Source organism: Geotrypetes seraphini, chromosome 3, assembly GCF_902459505.1.
Source record: "Geotrypetes seraphini chromosome 3, aGeoSer1.1, whole genome shotgun sequence".
NCBI classification, from domain to species: domain Eukaryota; kingdom Metazoa; phylum Chordata; class Amphibia; order Gymnophiona; family Dermophiidae; genus Geotrypetes; species Geotrypetes seraphini.
In genome coordinates, this window is record NC_047086.1 from 331465092 (window position 1) to 331482687 (window position 17596).

General features: G+C 44.8%; 1 protein-coding gene across 4 annotated transcripts in view; it reads right to left on the reverse strand.

Annotated features, from left to right (window-relative positions):
* Positions 1 to 17596, reverse strand: part of FANCL (FA complementation group L) — a 133172-nt gene that overhangs the window by 99015 nt on the left and 16561 nt on the right. For all 4 annotated transcript variants that reach the window (XM_033936308.1, XM_033936309.1, XM_033936307.1 and 1 more), the window contains one exon: positions 6681 to 6741. In XM_033936308.1, the coding sequence (XP_033792199.1) occupies positions 6681 to 6741 (61 nt within the window). The remainder of the gene's footprint in view (positions 1 to 6680; positions 6742 to 17596) is intronic.

Consider the following 17596-nt stretch of genomic DNA (forward strand, 5'->3'; position numbering starts at 1 on the left):
GTGCTCGCTTACTCTGCGGCTGCTCGAAGGAGGAGGGATGGGGAACTACTGAAGTTAACTATTGAGTTGCAAACTCTGCGGCGTTCCCATATAGGTAATCTTGCTCAAGGGCTGAGGGACCGACTCCACTCAGTGAAACGTCAGATTAACGATATACTCTCTCACAGAGCTACCAAAAGTATATACTTTTACAAATATAAATTGCATGCATGGGGTAATAAAACTGGTAAACTACTTGCAAACTTAATCCGGCCTCCTCGCACTCGGCATGTTATCACGCAAATTAAGGATAAAGCGGGTATCCTGCATACCAAGCAGCAGGAAATCACGGACCAATTCGTACAATTTTACCGGCAGCTTTATGCTGAGCAGCCTTCTAATGATCAGGCCCGGGATGCTTTCTTTTCGGACCTGCGCTTACCTACCATCTCTGAATCTCAAAATCTTCTTCTCAGCCGGCCGATTAGTGGTGAGGAATTGCAATCAGCTATTCGACGGTTAAAATTAGCTAAAACCCCGGGCCCGGACGGATTCGGACCGGAATTTTATAAACTCTTACCGCCTCCCGCTTTGTGCGCTCTCCAAGATTATTTTATGGGACTTCGTTCAGACATTCCCCCGGGAAATACACATAATACGGCTCATATAATTATCTTACCGAAGCCCGGAAGACCCACGGACCAGCTAGGCTCATATCGACCAATCTCGCTCTTGAATCAGGACATCAAGATTCTGGCTGGAATCTTGGCAACACGGCTGAATGCACTGCTGCCAGAACTGGTTCATGAGGATCAGGTGGGTTTCGTCCCTGGAAGACATGCTTCCATGAACCTACTAAAGGTCTTGGCGGTTCTCCAAACGCCACCTCGGGCTCAGAGCAGGGCACTAATCACCAGTTTAGATGTAGAAAAGGCATTTGATATGGTCTCCTGGCGCCACCTTTTCTGGGTGCTTGCAAAGTATGGCATCTCTGGAGACTTTGTGCATTGGGTATCCACTCTCTACTCTTCACCCAAATCACAATTACTGATAAATGGGGGGATATCGGATCCTTTTACTCTCGGCCGTGGCACACGACAAGGCTGCCCATTGTCCCCACTGCTTTTTCTTCTTTCTCTTGAGCCCCTTGCTATCCGAATCCGTCAAGATACCATCCTGAAGGGCCTGGGGGTGGGGGGGTCGGAGTTCCGTATCAGTATGTTCGCAGATGATATGCTTCTATATGTCAATCATGCGGATATTCATCTCCCCCATTTAATGCATATTATTAACTCGTTTGGCTCTTTTACGGGCCTAAAAATTAACTATGATAAAACTGAGGCTCTTCTCCTCGACGAGTCAACAGACAACACCTGGTCTGCACGTCTGGGGGTTGGCATAGCGTCCGGGAAATTGAAATATTTGGGGATACTCCTACATAAGGACCCGAAAGCTCTTTATGAATCTAACATCTCAGCGATCATTGGGAAGATTAAATCTCTTTGCCATCGGTGGCGCTCCCTCCCCCTGTCCCTAATGGGCCGCGTGGCTTTGGTCAAGATGGTTCTCTTCCCCAAACTCCTATACGCCCTCCAAACCGTACCTTTTTGGGTCAGCCGGGAGGACGAACGCCACTATAATTTCATCATCCGTAAATTCATCTGGCAGGACAAGAGAGCTCGCATAGGTTTTAATAAACTAATACGCAGTAAAGAGCAGGGAGGCCTTGGTCTGCCAGACATTCGCCTCTACAATGTGGCCGCATTGTTCCGGTGGATTCATGAACAGCTGACCACGCACCGTAGATACTCCCCGCCGGGCCTCCTGTCTTCCTGCTGCTCCCCTATATCTTTTGTGTCATTTATTCATGGGAGTTCTGGCTCGTCGGTCACCTTAGACTTTCTACGTGCCTTCCGCAAAGCGTGGATGTGGTGGCGTCGCCTGCAGCACAGGGTTCCTACTCCGTCCCCCTTCCTATCTTTACTGGGCAACCCGGGATTTGCACCCGGATTGCAGGGTCTGCCAGGTTTGCGGGACCGCACTGAACGTGACACCACTATACTTAACTTGTTGCATGTGGGGGGCGGTAACTTTCCCTCTTTCCCCCTTTTGCGAGCTCACTGGGGGCTCCGCACCACACAGGTATACCTTTACATACAGATCAAACATTATTTCTCCTCCTTCTCTAATATCCCCTCTACTTCTTGGGTTTGCGGTACTCTCGACGAAAAGGCTTTACTTACTCCTCCTTAGAAAAACAAGATTTCTACCTGGTATAAGGAGGGACGAGACTTTCAGGGGGAAATATGCCTCCAATCTATAGCGGATGAGTGGGGCAGGGATGTGGGACTGGAGGTTTCTCTCCAGGATCTGCAGAGTTTCTTCCACAATACCTACTTTTTTCTCAAAAATGTCTCGCTGAGGGAAACTCAATACAAAATTTTGCACCGCGCATATCTCTCCCGTCAAAAAGGTTTTTTTATGAAACTTTGGAAAGATGACATTTGTGTCAAATGCCAGCTTTCTCCAGGAACCTATCTGCATTCTTTCTTTCTCTGTCCTACCCTCTCTTTCTGGGATTCTGTCCGAGCCTGCCTGGATTCCACCCTTCGATGCACCCTGATTTGGAACCCGGCTGCATTGTTGCTGGGGGATGTGCAGGACCTGGCCCATCAGCAGCTTAACACCTCCTCTCAAAAATTTATCCTTCATGCGATTATGCTGGGAAAACAGATTATTCTACAGCACTGGGCATCCACTGAAGCTCCGGCTTACTCGCTCTGGACATCTCGCATGAAGGTTCTAGGACTATATGAATTACAAACTTATTCTTCGCGTGTTCAGGAACATTGGAAAGAATACAGCGCTATGTGGGATAGATTCCTGAACAGTTGTTAGATTGGTCTGCCTAGATGGGGATGGACTTTTGGTAACATTTGTCTCCACCCCGAGCAGGTCGCCCTATGCTCTGTTTTCTGCTTTCCTCCTTTTTTCCTCTTCCTCTTCCTCTCTTCCCTCTCTTTCCCGTTTCGTCTGTATCTTTGATCGTCCTTTTCATATTCATATTCATATACCTATCTTCATGCTCATTCTCTGCTCTTTTTTCCTACCATTGACTGACACTACCATCCAGGTTTAGCCATTCCATCCCATTTCTTTTAGCTGCTCTTCATGCTTGTCTGAACTGGTTCGAGTGTGTATGGTGTGTGAATGTTGTGTGCGTCTGTGGGAATGGTCATTCAGGGGGGTGGGGGGTTTATTGGGACTCTCCTTTGCAATGGTATATTATATAATCACTGAGCCTTATGGAGTACAGAAGTATTATTACTATTTCTTATATTCTTGGCACGCGTTGCTGTTGACGCTTTTGTCTGCTCATTATTACAATGTACCTGAACGATTGTACCTTTGAGGTTACTTCACCTTACAGTTACGCTTTACAGTTCCGCTCTCCAACACGGGACCTATTTGTGTTCATTGCTCTGCTCTTGGTGAACTGTATCTATCATGTGTGTTCTTGATTGTTTTTACTGGTTGTTGACTGTTTTGATATGCTGTACCATTTGTGCTCAATAAAAATGAGTATAAAAAAAAAAAAAAAAAAAAGAACTCAATTGGCTAACATACGAGTTCTGGTAAAGACGACAACCAAATTTATCCTTAGTATGCCCCTCATGTCCTGGTGGCGTAGTGGCATAAACCCTAGAGCTGGAAGACTTTTAAAAAGTCGATTCCACAAGCAACGATTGATGTGGAAGTTGCGGTTTGTCAAAGCCAGGACATATTATTTTGTAGAGGGAGTTAAACTTTCTTGGAGCTATAGTGACAGAAAGGGGAATCTCCCAGTTTTTTAAGAGCGCTCCTTTAAGCGGATTGTGTAAAGGCAACTTAAGAAGCTCTTTTGGGGTTTCATTCCAGTTCATCCAAGAGTTCCACTCTGGGTTCAGCGAGAGCCTCCAATTTGACAGGGAGAGCTTTCTCTAACTATCTAATATATCTAGTAAAGGAAAGCCCCTCAGGAGGAGATCGTCTTCTAGGAGGAGATGGCTTTGAAGGGATACCATATGAATCAGGAGCAAATAATGCAGACTCACATTCAGAATCAGTATGACAGAAGAGGTCAGAATCAACTTTGTGAACTCCTGAGGATGCTCTATATGATGACGGTTTTGGATGGGATCGGTGAGAACGTCGAGAAGAACTGCCCTGATGATGGTGGTACCGATCCAATGAAGATGATGAGGATGAAAAACTTGAGGATCTTGGACCTGGAAGTATGTGATGTACGTCAATACTTCGATATAGAACGTCAATGTCTTGATGAAGAGGACCGATGCCTTGATGGAGAACATCGATGTCTTGACTGGGAGCAACGTTGAGATGAAGATCGCTGATTGGATGGAGACCGGCATCTCAATGTAGTCCTGGAATCGGTACCATATGGCCTTGGCATGCTATGTTCAGGCTGGGCCAGTACTAAGGGAGTCAATGCAAGCACCGGTGTCAAGTGCAATTTGAACATGTCACCGAACTCCCTCCAGAAAAACTCACTGAGTTGTTCCCTGAAAATTTGCACCGGTACCCTTGGCTCAACAGCCGGTACCATCGGTGCGGTAGGGTGTCGAGAAATGGGTGACCTCGAAGAGGATGCATTTCCTGAAGGAGACACAAACTGCACTGAAAGAGAGCAGTGGCATTGACTTTTGGCCTGCATCAAGGTATTCAATGTGGTAGAGGCCTGCGACACTTGCTGGGACGAGGATAGCTTCTTAACAGGCTTGCTTAATACAGGAATCACATCTGATGTCAATGTCAGTACCAAAAGTACCGAAGGCTCAGATTTAACACCAGAGTCCATAGTCGAGACAAACCTTCAACGAGCGTTTCTATAAGATAGAACAACAAGTACAACTGTCCACCTGATGCTCAGGACCCCAACAATGCAAATATCAACTGTGCGGGTCATTGACTGAGAAAGGGTGCTGGCACAGACAGCACTTTTTGAACCAACTAGAAGATTGACATGGACGGGAAAATTTCAACAGCAAGATTAAAACTCAATGGTGAAAATGAAGAGGAAAAAATACCGGCAAGAACAAAAAAAAGAGGGCCAAAAGGCCCAACTGAGGCCCAATTAAAAAAAGGGGAAAAATATCTTTTTTTTCCACAGACCGAAGAAGAAAGAAACTAGCAGGAAAAAGCTAGCCGAAAGGTTCCAAAGGAAAAATCATTGACAGGAAGACACTTCTTCGCTCCATGTAAAATGAAGAACTGAGATACAGTGAGCCGGCGTCAGGCGGGAATGCACTCACGCATGCTCGGTGCAGGCAGTTACAAAGTTTCTGAAAACTTAAAGTGCAAGTACACTTTTATCACTGTCCATAGTGGGCTCAGTGGATGACGTCACCCACATGTGAGAATATGCTGCCTGCTTGTCCTAGGATAAATGAGTTTAACAGAGTCCCACAAACCACCCCTGAAGCTCCCATAGGAAATAATGGCGATGTACTTATAGTCTGTGAAGTGCCTGTCTGCCAGCTCTGTTACATTGCAGCTGAATGGAGGAAAAGGATTTTCTGCCTCAGAAACTGCTTCAAATGACCAAACTTGTAGATCTTCGGACTGCCAGTTAGAAAAACTCCAACTATAACCTCCGCCCCCACGGAACCTCTCCACATGACCGGGAGCGGAAAATGCAGCCTGTGCCCTGAAACCCAGAGGGACTTTTACTCAGAATGCATACATACAGCCTGCGCTTAAACTCCTGACAGAGTCAGAGGACAAGCAAACTCCCAGGAGAATGGACCCCGAGTCTGAGAAGGGTGGCAAAGCAGGCTGGCACCACAGATCCACCTGTGAAGCAGCAGTCCAGCTCCATGGGACTGTGTCTTTTCCTCCAGTAGAGGATACCGCACGGGGTCTCACGGCACTGAAGTCACTAAAATAAAATTAACTTTAAGAGAAAAAAATAAGAAAAAGATGTAGATCAAAAGACCTTTACATGGATTGTATAGAGAAACTGAAAACTGTAGGGGACTCTAACTCACTATCTAAGGTAAGAGGAGCACATGCTCAGAAAAGTGTTTATATTTCTACAACTCCTGGATTGCGAGAAGGGATTGAACACCTAGAGTATGGAATCCAGAAGGGAAGTAACAGAACATGTGTTGTAGAATGACAGCACCGTTTTACCAGACAATTATTAACTATGCCTTTACAAGAATGTCACTATTTCCTCAGTTTATTCTATGCCTGCTTGTGAGCTGGCGTTAGTTTTCATGAATAGTGCGGGGGCAGCGCGCACTAATCTGCAGCGCATGATAAAAATGCTAGCGCACCTTAGTAAAAGGAGCCCTTACTGGGGAGGGGGGTTCAAAAATAGCATTCATATATGTTTTTTAATAGTAAAATAAATACCCCTTTTTATTATTTCCTCTGAATTACTATCAAAGCGCAGTGATTTAAATATTTTCTGGGATTTCTGTAATATTAGTGAAACAATATATCTGAATGTTATTCATTATTCTTAGAATGAAACTACAAAACACAGAAAATAAGCATAATTATTTCCACTAAATGCTGCAAAAATCATTGCATACAAGGCTCACAAAATATTTAAAAATTAAGGTGTGCAATTTCTTAGTGTTAAATTTATTCACAGAATTATTTTTTTATGCATTCAAGAAAAGTAAAGTTTATACCTGCTTCACTATCTGATGATATCCACGTAATACATTCTTCAGGTGAACACTAAATTGTAATCTACAATAGAAAATAAATTTTTACAAAAATTTATATTAACAGCACCAAGTATCACACAAAACATATATTGCAATTTAACTCATTCAATATCTAAAATTATGAATTCAAGTAGCCTTAATCAGGGCTATGGAAAAATGATTTCACAATGTCCAAAATGTTTAAACATTTATATTTGAGCATTTACTTTTGAACTGGTTACTTAGAATAGTGCTTCTCAACCCACATTTTGACTAAAGATTTCAGTATCACAATAATGAATATGTATGAGATCTCTGCTATATGCAAAATTATCTCATTGAATATTCATTGCTTTAAGCCTTGGCTAGGTAGACCTCCAAGAAGGAAGAGAAGCACTGACTTTGAATTTTGAATATTACTGTAACTAACTAGAACAAAATTACCTTCTTCTCTATAGGATAAATCAAGTTGATGGTACTTCAAGGGATAGTTAACAAAATGTGCTGTAAATTAGTGCAACAAAATTTACATGTGTGTCTTCTCAAGAATCTTCGAGACTGCCTGCACAGTGCCTTCCCTCCCAACGTCAGCTCGCAGTTCCTCAGTTTCGTAAACAAGCTAAGAAGACAACCAGGGGAAGTGGGAAGGATATCTGCCTGTTGTCCCCGGATAACACCTGTTATGGTAAGCAATTGTGCTTTATCCTTGGGCAAGCAGGCAGCATATTGAGCATGGGAACTGGACGCCGGCGCACTCATAAGCTGAAGCTGTAAAGTAAGCTACTAGCTTTCACTCAAGGTGTGAAAAATAACAAAAAATGCAAAGTGACACCAATGCAAACGTTTTACCAAAATATAATAATTATAATTATGTATTTATTTAGCTATTGTTTATATTTTTTCATTATGAAACTAAAAAGAATGAAGCATAATTGCTTGCGTTAACAGTTACATTAGTGGGAGGTCGTTATAGTTGCCAAAATGCTGGTCTTCTGATAACGAACTCAGTTCAATATTTTACAACACTCTATTATATACTTTTGGCTAAGTGTGACATCATCGGTTTGACAGCCAATCAAAATTAACAAAGGAGGTGTTTAAAAGTTAAGACAAAGAAAAAAGTTTCAGAAAATTACTTTTGTTCTGTTTACATTCATTTCTGAATATACATTAACATTTTATAACATTTCCAATATTCCTTTATCATTCTTAAAACTTATTTCAGACAATTTGTCTATGTATCAAACAAGCTGCTGAAAAGTTCTAAACCTGCTTTCATGCTACCTACAAACAGTGCTGAAAATTAGTCAGCCTGCTTGTCATTACAATAAAGGAGAAGGAAGACGAGAAGAAGGGGCTGTTTTCCCCCTCTCCCTGCTAGAGACTGTTACAGAATCAGATCTCTGATTCTAACTTAACCATTTCATTTTAAGTACTACAAATCCATTCATACCACACATTCAGCACTTGCTTGGGCCCAAGAATTCCATACATTCATAACTTGATTCATAACTTGTATTTCATTCATATTTAATGCATGTTATATCTTAGTTTGGGATACTTCTTCCTAGCCAGCCTAAGGCACATCTGGTATCAATTAACACCACAATGCTAGGAAGCCTAAACAAAGACTTGGAAAAAACTGAACACAAAATGGAGTCCATGCACATCCCGATTTCCTCCATGATCTAGCCCAATAGCAAAGTACATAAAAAGAATATTATTATACCGTCCCTCAATATTAATCTGTAGTGTGTTTTTCTGGCTTTGACTGCATCCATATTCAGATTTTTATTCACCCGTTTTTCATACGCTTCTATTTGGGCGTGGCCTTAACTAACACATATGCTTGTATCTAACTAGAGTTACCCAAAATCATACAAAAACAGGCACTTTTGTAGAAAAACTCTACAAAAATACTGCACTATCATGTTCTGATATCCATTCCATTACCGTCCCATAAACATCACCCCCTACTGGCCACGAGCCACTACTGCTCAATATTCTCACATGCTGGACTCCCTAGCTTACTGAATGGGGTGGCGGTGGCCAAATAGGAAAAAAAATAAATCCTGTAAAACTGCTTGGCTGAAACGACCATCTCATCTGGAATAGGATTCTAAACAGTAGTGAGATTAAATGTGTGAAATGAGGACCAAGTAGCTGCTTTGAAGATATTTTCAATGGGAGTGGAACGCAAAAAAACCACTGATGCTGCTATAGCTCAGACTTTATTTGCTGTAACACTTCCCTCGAGCTGCAGCCCAGCCTGAGCAAAGCAGAAGGAAATATAGGCCACTAACCATGTGGATATAGTTCTCTAGGGTCAAAAGAGATGAACAGTTCAGGTGAAATCCTGTGAGGCTTACTTCTTTGTAAACAGTAAGCCAAAGCAAAGTCCAATGTATGAAGAGCAGTTTTTCTAGTGTGAGAATGAGGCTTTGGAAAGAAGGCATGAAGCACAATGGATTGATTGAGATGAAATTCCATGACTACCTTGGGAGGGAATTTAGGATGAGTTCTGAGAACCACCTTGACATGATGAAACACTGTAAAAGGTGGGTCGTTTCTTCTCCTGGCCTGCCTTCCAGCACTCTTAAGGGCTCAGCAGACCATGCCATCCACAAAAGCATCACAGTGAAGGGGAAGGGAGATTGAGGCATCCCCCTTCACTTCACCGGAGGGCCAGATCATTTTTCAGCGGTTAGCCTCACCCCCAGCAGCCGTTTCTTCTCCTGGCCTGCCTTACAGCCCTCTTAAGGGCTCAGCAGACCATGCCATCCACAAAAGCAGCACAATGAAGGTGAAGGGAGATTGAGGCATCCCCCTTCACTGCATCAGAGGGCAAGATCGTTTTTTTGGTGGTTAGCCCCGCCCCCAGCAGCCGTTTCTTCTCCTGGCCTGCCTTCCAGCCCTCTTAAGGGCTCAGCAGACCAGGTCATTCCCAGAAGCAGCACTGTGAAGGGGAAGGCAGAGGAAGGAGGAAACTTCCCTTCATCTTGTCCCGACGCCCGACGCCGCTCGTGAAGGTCAGCTCGGGCTTGACTCTGCCCTTCCCAGAGTTCCTGCTCTCTTCAGCCCATTTGAGGGCCGCCAAAAGTTTTTTTCCCTTAGCAACTCTTTAAGGCAGAGGAAGGAGGAAGCCCCCTCCCGCCATCTCCGCCATCCTTCCTCTGCCCGACACCGTGTGCAGAAAGGACTGATATTGTTACTAATTTTTTACCTTATCTAGATGCTAAGCTTTACCTCTGACCAAGTCCTTACATGAAACCAATAGCTGTTAAGTTCTACCCTGTTTATGTCTTACCAGAAGCAATTAGGTGCTAAGTCTTCTTTTAAGTTTTGTCTCTCTAGATTCAATGTCTTATTAGAAGCAATTGTCCTATAGGTCAATATGTTCTTACTAGAAGCAATTGGGTGCTAAGTCTTCTAGCTCTTACCAGAAGCAATTAGGTGCTAAGCTTTCCTTTTAAGTCTTGCTTTCCTAGATTCAATGTCTTACTAGAAGCAATTGTCTTATAGGTCAATTATGTTCTTACTAGAAGCAATTGGGTGCTAAGTTTTTCATTCTGATTCAAGTTTTTACCTCCGTTTTGTCTCTCTAGTAGCAATTAGGTGCTAAGTTTTCATCTGTTTTAAGTCACTATTCAGAGAATCAAACAAGACCCAAGACATTTACTATCTAATACCCAACAAGAACCAAACCTCTAATTCCAGATCCCCACACGATAAACAAACAGGTTCTGCCTCCAGCCCTCTTATTGGTTCTCCTAGATCTCACCATGAAGCCACCTTTTTGACTCCTTCTTCTCTTACTCTGCTCATTTACCAACTCTACTCACTGCTTCAAACCTCCCCCTCTCTCCCCCCCAATCTACTCGACTCCACAAATGTCAGTATTACTTGCCCTGGCCTCAGAATCCCCGCACTAATGCGCACCAGAAAACACCCCTTCAAAAAAAGCCCTGAGGAGTTAACTACTCCTCTTTAAAGCCCGTTCCTTCTGCCAACCTACCCAACCTCACCTCTGACTCTCTCACCCCAGTCCCAACACTCTACTGTAATGCCAGATCAGCTTGCAACAAGACCCAAATACTAAAGGACCTACTTGAGGACCTTGATCCTGGATTCCTAGCAATGCATCATGTGATCACACTCCCTTAAAATTTAAAGTGACAGGTCCTTGATATGTGTCCGTATCGAGTTCCGTAGATGACGTCACCCACATGTGGGAATATATAGTCATGTGAAAAAATTAGGACACCCCATGAAATATTCAGTTCTTTCTTAAGAAATGTTCACATAATTGATGTCAAATCTTTTTTTAAATTTATCTCTATAAAAGAAAGTGATGCAATTGCAGGTAAACAACAAAATTTTTCCTTAATTTACTCATGAAACAAAAGATATCCTACCTGAGAAATAAATTAGGACACCCCCACATATCCTCCCACTTAAAGTGGCTCAAATCACACACAGGTGTATCACATCAGGTGCACATGGTTAGAACATCGTTACTCAGCATTTTGAAGGAGGTTTGCCCTACTTAAACCTCAGACATTTAGTTTGGTGTGCTCATGACTGATGTCGTGCGTGTGAACACCATGGTGAGATCAAAACAGCTGTCCGAGGCCTTCAGAAAGAAGATTGTAGCAGCTTATAAATCAGGTATGGGATTTTAAAAGATCTCGAAAGAATTTGACATTAGCCATTCCATGGTCCGGAAAATAGTGTACAAGTCTGGCCGTTCAAGCAAGTTGACCCCCAGAGCAGACTATAAGATATTAAAAGAAGTCTCCAAAAACCCTAAAATGTCATCACGGGACCTACAGCAGGCTTTTGCTACTGTTGATGTGATACTGCACAAATTTAACTTGCATGGGAGGTGTTCAAGGAGGAAATCTTTGCTCTCTAAGAGAAACATCAAGGCCAGACTGAAGTATGCCAGAGAGAATGTAGACAACCACAAGGACTTCTGGAATAGTGTTCTATGGACAGATGAGTCTAAAATTTAATTATTTGGACACTAGAAAAGAGGACATGTTTGGTATACACCAAATACAGCATTCGAGGAAAAGAACCTCATACCAACTGTGAAGCATGGAGGTGAAAGTGTCATGGTTTGGGGATGCTTTGCTGCAGCAGGACCTGGCCAGCACACTATCATAGAAACCACCATGAATTCTACCGTGTATCAGAGGGTACTTGAGGAACATGCGAGACCATCTGTAAGAAAATTAAAGCTGAAGCGGAACTGGACCCTGCCACACGACAATGACTCAAAACATACCAGTAAATCCACCAAGGATTGGCCGAAAACTAAGAAATGGAGAGTCCTGGAGTGGCCAAGTCAAAGCCCTGATCTGAATCCCATTGAGATGCTATGGGGTATTTTGAAATGGGCTGTACATGCAAGAAACCCGTCAAACATCTCACAGCTGAAAGAATTCTGCATTGAGGAGTAGGCCAAACTTTCCTCAGACCGATGTCGGAGACTGGTAGATGGATACAAGAAGCATCTCACTGCAGTTATTTCAGCCAAAGGGGGTAACACTAGCTATTGGGATGTAGGGTGTCCTAATTTATTCCTGTTAGAATATACATTTTTGTGGATATCTTTGTTTCATGAGTAAATCAAGGAAAAGTTTTGTTGTTTACCTGCAATTACATCACTTTCGTTGAAGAGATAAATTTTTTAAAAAAGATTTGATATTGATATGTTAACATTTCTTAAGAAAGAACTAAATATTTCATGGGGTATCATAATTTTTTCACATGACTGTATATATTCCCACATGTAGGTGACGTCATCCACAGAACCCTGTACGGACACATATCAAGTGCACTGTGATCAAGTGATGCAATGCTAGAGAGAGGCAGCTGAACTTTATTTCTCCTATTACCTCTTCCACTTAAACCCCCAAATTATTACATTTTAAGTGATCCTAACCTGTTTTTTTCTTTTGGAAGATAGTTCTTACTTTTGCCAATGCTTGCATTGCCAGCATTTTTTTTAGCATTATGGCTTCTAATGTGAAGCAGAAGGACAGAGAGCGAACTCGGGCACCTGAGGATAAGATGGTTGCTTCTCTAACAACTCGACCTAGATAGCAGAGGTGGCCGCATAAGTCACAGTTCTTCAACCGCCGGTCCGTAGGAAATTTTTGCCGGTCCGCACAGGGCCGGCAAGATTGACTTACTTCAATTTCCTGCCGGTCCGCGCTGGGCCGGCAAGATCAACATCTGAAGTCTGCGCTAGAGAGCTACACTGGAACGGGGACGATGGGCATCACGCGGGTTCCCCCTTCGGGTCACGGGGATCCTGTGGGGACGCCTCCGAGGGTCGCGGGGTTCCTGCGGGGTTGGATGTACCCAGTCGCGCGGCTCTTCTCCCTACCTGCTCTGCTTGCAGCACAGAGTCGAACGGAAGTCTTCCCACGTCAGCGCTAACGTCGGAGGGGAGGGAGGCTTAAACAAAGCCCTCCCTCCCTCCGACGTCAGCGCTGACGTCGGGAAGACTTCCGTTCGGCTCTGTGCGGCAAGGCAGGAAAGGAGAAGAAGAGTAGCCTCGCGGCTCGAGTGGCGTACCAAGGGAGGGGGGCGGTCCGCCCCAGGTGCAGCACAGCCGGCCAGGTCCGGTTACTTTTGTGGCGCTTCCCCGACCGACAACAGCCCCGGTCCAACAAACCTCCCTGCCCTGTAGCCGCAAATCTAAATTACCTTCTTACAGCAGCTGTAAGAAGGTAATTTAGATCCGCGGCTACAGGGCAGGGAGGTTTGTACGACCAGGCCTGTTCTGTTGTCGGTTGGGTGGGGAAGCGCCACAAAGGTAAGGGGTAGGGAGGGAGGAAAGGTGGAGTGGAGAAGAAAAGACGCTTAAGGGAAATGGGTAAAACTGAGGGGGGAGAAGGATGCTGAAAGCACTGGGGAAGACAAAGGGGTGGAGAAGGACGCTGAAAGGCCATGGGGAAGGTGGGGGGGGGAGAAGGACGTTGAAAGGCCATGGGGAAGACAGAGGGGGGGAGAAGGACAATGAAAGCACATGGGGAAGAGAGAGTGGGGAGAAGACGCTGGCAGGGAAGAAGACAGAGATGCCAGACTATGGGGGGAGCGGAGGAGGGAAGAAGATGGGTGCCAGACCAAATTGGAAGGGGGGAGAAAAGGAGAGGCACAGTAACAGAGCAAATGGAAGACACAGAGGGAAGAGAGACAGTGGACGGAAGGAATTGAATGAGAACATGAGGAAAGCAGAAACCAGGCAACAAAGGTAGGAAAATAATTCTATTTCTTTTTTTTTTTTCTTCAGGTTATAGTAGTATATTAGTTGTGTTGATAAAAATTTATAAACATTAGAGGCTCTGGTAGAAACCCGTTTACAAAGTATGTATTCTTCCCAATTAATATTTCCAAATTAATAAAGTCTTTTTGCTTATTTGTAAATGGGTTTCTACCTGAGCCTTTAATTCAGTAGCATAATTAAATGAAATAACTATTTCTGAAGTTTATAGGGACGGGTGGGGACGGAGGGATTCCCCACAGGGACGGGTGGGGACGGGTGGGATTCCTCACGGGGACGGGTGGGACTTTGGCGGGGATGGGTGGGATTTCTGTCCCCGTGCAACTCTCTAGTCTGCGCTGGGCCGGAGAGATCTTGGGGAGCCTCCGACAGTGGCTTTCTCCCCTCTCTGCAGCTCTCCTTTACTTCCCAGCGCAGCGATTCACGAAGGCAGCCTCAGGGCTTTTGCTGAGTCGCGGCTGCCTCTGATGATGCAACTTCCTCTTTCCTCAGAGGCGGCGTGACCCAACAAAGGACCTGAGGTTGCCTTCCTGAATCGCTGCGCTGGGAAGTAAGAAGAGCTGCTGGGAGGGGAGAAAGGCACTATCAGAAGCTGCTGGGCAAGGGAAAAAAAGGGCTGCTACTGGAGAGGGAGAAGGAGAAGAAGAGATGCTTCTGGGAGGGGAGGAGGGAAAGGAATCTGGGAAGCTGCTGGGCAAGGGAAAAAAAGGGACAGCTGCTACTGGAGAGGGAGAAAGAGAGATGCTTCTGGGAGGGGAATAGGAAAAGGAATCTGGGAAGCTGATGGGCAAGGAAAAAAAGGGACAGCTGCTACTGGAGAGGGAGAATGAGTGATTCTGCTGGGCGGGGAGGAGGGAAATGAATCTGGGAAGCTGCTGGGCAAGGGAAAAAAAGGACAGCTGCTACTAGACCTTGGGAAGGAGGAGGAGAGATGCTGCTGGGAGGGGAGGAGGGAAAGGAGTCTGGGAAGCTGCTGAGCAAGGGAAAAAAGGGACAGTTGCTACTGGAGAGGGAGAAGGAGAGATGCTGCTGGGAGGGGAGGAAGGGAAGAGAGTTACTGCTGGACAGGAGGAGGAGGGAAGGGAGAATGAAAAAAGGTAGGAAACAACTGGCAGAGAGATTAGAGGAGGGGAAGGGGAGACACAGGCATGATAAAGTAGAGAGATTGATGATAGGAAGGGGTCATCAGAAAAATAAGCAGAGGGACAACGATGATAGATCTGGTGTAGGAGAGATAAAAATGAAGAGAGCAATGAAGCTGGAATGAATCATCTAAAAGGAGAGAGGGGTACAAGCTGGATGGAAAGGGGAGAGGGGCATAGAAAGAAGACAGATACCATATGGAAGGGGGAGAGGACAGACAGTGGATGGAAGGGGCAGATGCTGGATTGAAGAGACAGAGAGGGCAGACGCTGGAAGGAAGAGAGTGAAAAGAAGATTGAAAGCAGAAACCAGAGACGACAAAAGGTAGAAAAAAATAATTTTATTTCTATTTTGTGATTAGAATATATCAGATTTGAAATATATATCCTGCTAGAGCTGGTGTTAGACATAACTGGGGACTGCAAAACCCAGGAAGTGCTTCTTTAGCTTCCAGGTGGCTTAGGGCGCTCTCTGACCAGGGGGCAGTTGCCCTAGTTGCACTCCCCTAAAACTATTCCTGTCATGTGTGACTGCAGTATTCTGTTAGCATGATATTTCTGTGTAGCATTCTGTAATAATTTGGCTTGTTCAGTTTTCTTGATAGTAGAGGGGATATATGTGAAGGGGAGGGGAGACAGGGGTTTTGTTGATCCTTGCTCTGAATTATTTGTATTTATAAAATGACAATTGTACAGAATATTGTTTCTTTTTATACTTTAATAAAATACATTCAATATAAAATCATAACTGAGGCTTGTGTGGATGGGATCAGATGATTTGTGGGGACCGAGCTTGCGGAGATGGGGCGGAAACGGGGTTTTTAAATTTTAGTCCTAGTAGTTTGCCGGTCCACAAAATAATTCTTTTTTTTCTGCCGGTCCACAGGTGTAAAAAGGTTGAAGAACACTGGCATAAGTCATGATGAGGATGGAAGCTGAACTGGACAAATGTTTCCTCCTGATCAATGCAAAGTTGGATCAAGTCCATGGTAAACTGGAGGCCTTATGTTGAGATTTTGCAACTTTTAAGCATCACATGGGGGAGTTGGAGGACATGCTATAGAGGACTCCCAGTCACAGAACTGGAAAGAACTCACAGCAGGCCAGAAAAAGCTCGAGGACCTCGAAAATCAGGCCCAAAGGAGCAGTCTGAGTTTAGCGGGCATTTTGGAGTGTTAAAGATCTGGAATGCATGGGATTATTGGAAGCATTATTTTCACAAGAATTATTCCTTCTGAGCCTTCTGGGACCCTAAAAATTGAACGTGCCCACCGTTTGGGGAACAAGTAATTGTCGGGCAAGACCACGAATAGTAATTATAAAAATCCTCAATTATGCTCACAAAATTGCAAATCTGCAGGCTTTGCAAGGCAGGAAGTACCTGAATTATGAAATTAAAAAGATCTTCTGTTTCCAGGATTACTTGACAGCTGCGGCCTTGTTGCAGAATTTCATGCCTCTTGGCAGTCAACTGCTTTGATCGGAAAGGCTACTTTGCTTTGTCAGGGTCAGACTCAGGTCTTTGAATCTATAGACATGGTGAAATCGGTTTTGGCAAGTTTAAAGGTGATGCTGGTCCATTAACGGGAACCACAAAGAGCAGTAATAAATCCCATAGACTCTCAGGGTGGTCCACTCTGTCTACAGCACCAATCATCTAGTAAATAATAGTGCTGCCCGATTCACGATTCGATTCACCGATTCAAATCAGGTGAATCAATTTGAATAGGGTCGTTTCTGTTAAAAAACGGACTTACCGATTCAGCTGCAAGATGAGTTTGGGATATTTCACACTGCTGGCCGCCAGACTCTACCCATCTAATGTAACTTCCAGTTTTGTGAAACCGGAAGTTATATCAGAAGAAATGAAAGGAGTGGGAGAGTCAATCGGCGAGCGAGCAGACCTCGTGCAGCAGACCTCAGCAGCAGCAAATACTATTTTTGGCTGGCTCTTTCCCCGCAATTTAATATCCAGTCCAGTAAGTAAATGAATCGGAATGGGGGCTGGTGAATCTTAGGGCCTGGGGATGGAAGCTGAAATCGGCAGCGGGGCTGGTGAGTCTTGGGGCCTGCGGATGGAAGCTGAAATCGGCAAGGGGGCTGGGGATGGAAGCTGAAATCGGCAGGGGGGCTGGTGAGTCTTGGAGCCTGGGGTTGGAAGCTGAAATCGGCAGGGGGCGTGGAGTTGAAAGCTGAAATCGGCAGTGGGGCTGGGGATGGTAGCTGAAATCGGCAGGGGGGCTGGTGAGTCTTGGGGCCTGGGGATGGAAGCTGAAATCGGCAGGAGGGCTGGTGAGTCTTGGGGCCTGGGGATAGAAGCTGAAATCGGCAGGGGGGGCTGGTGAGTCTTGGGGCCTGAGGATTGAAGCTGATATCGGCAGGGGGGCTGGCGAGTCTTGGGGGCTGGGGATGGAAGCTCAGAATAGGCAGGGGGGCTGGGTATGGAAACTGAGAATCGG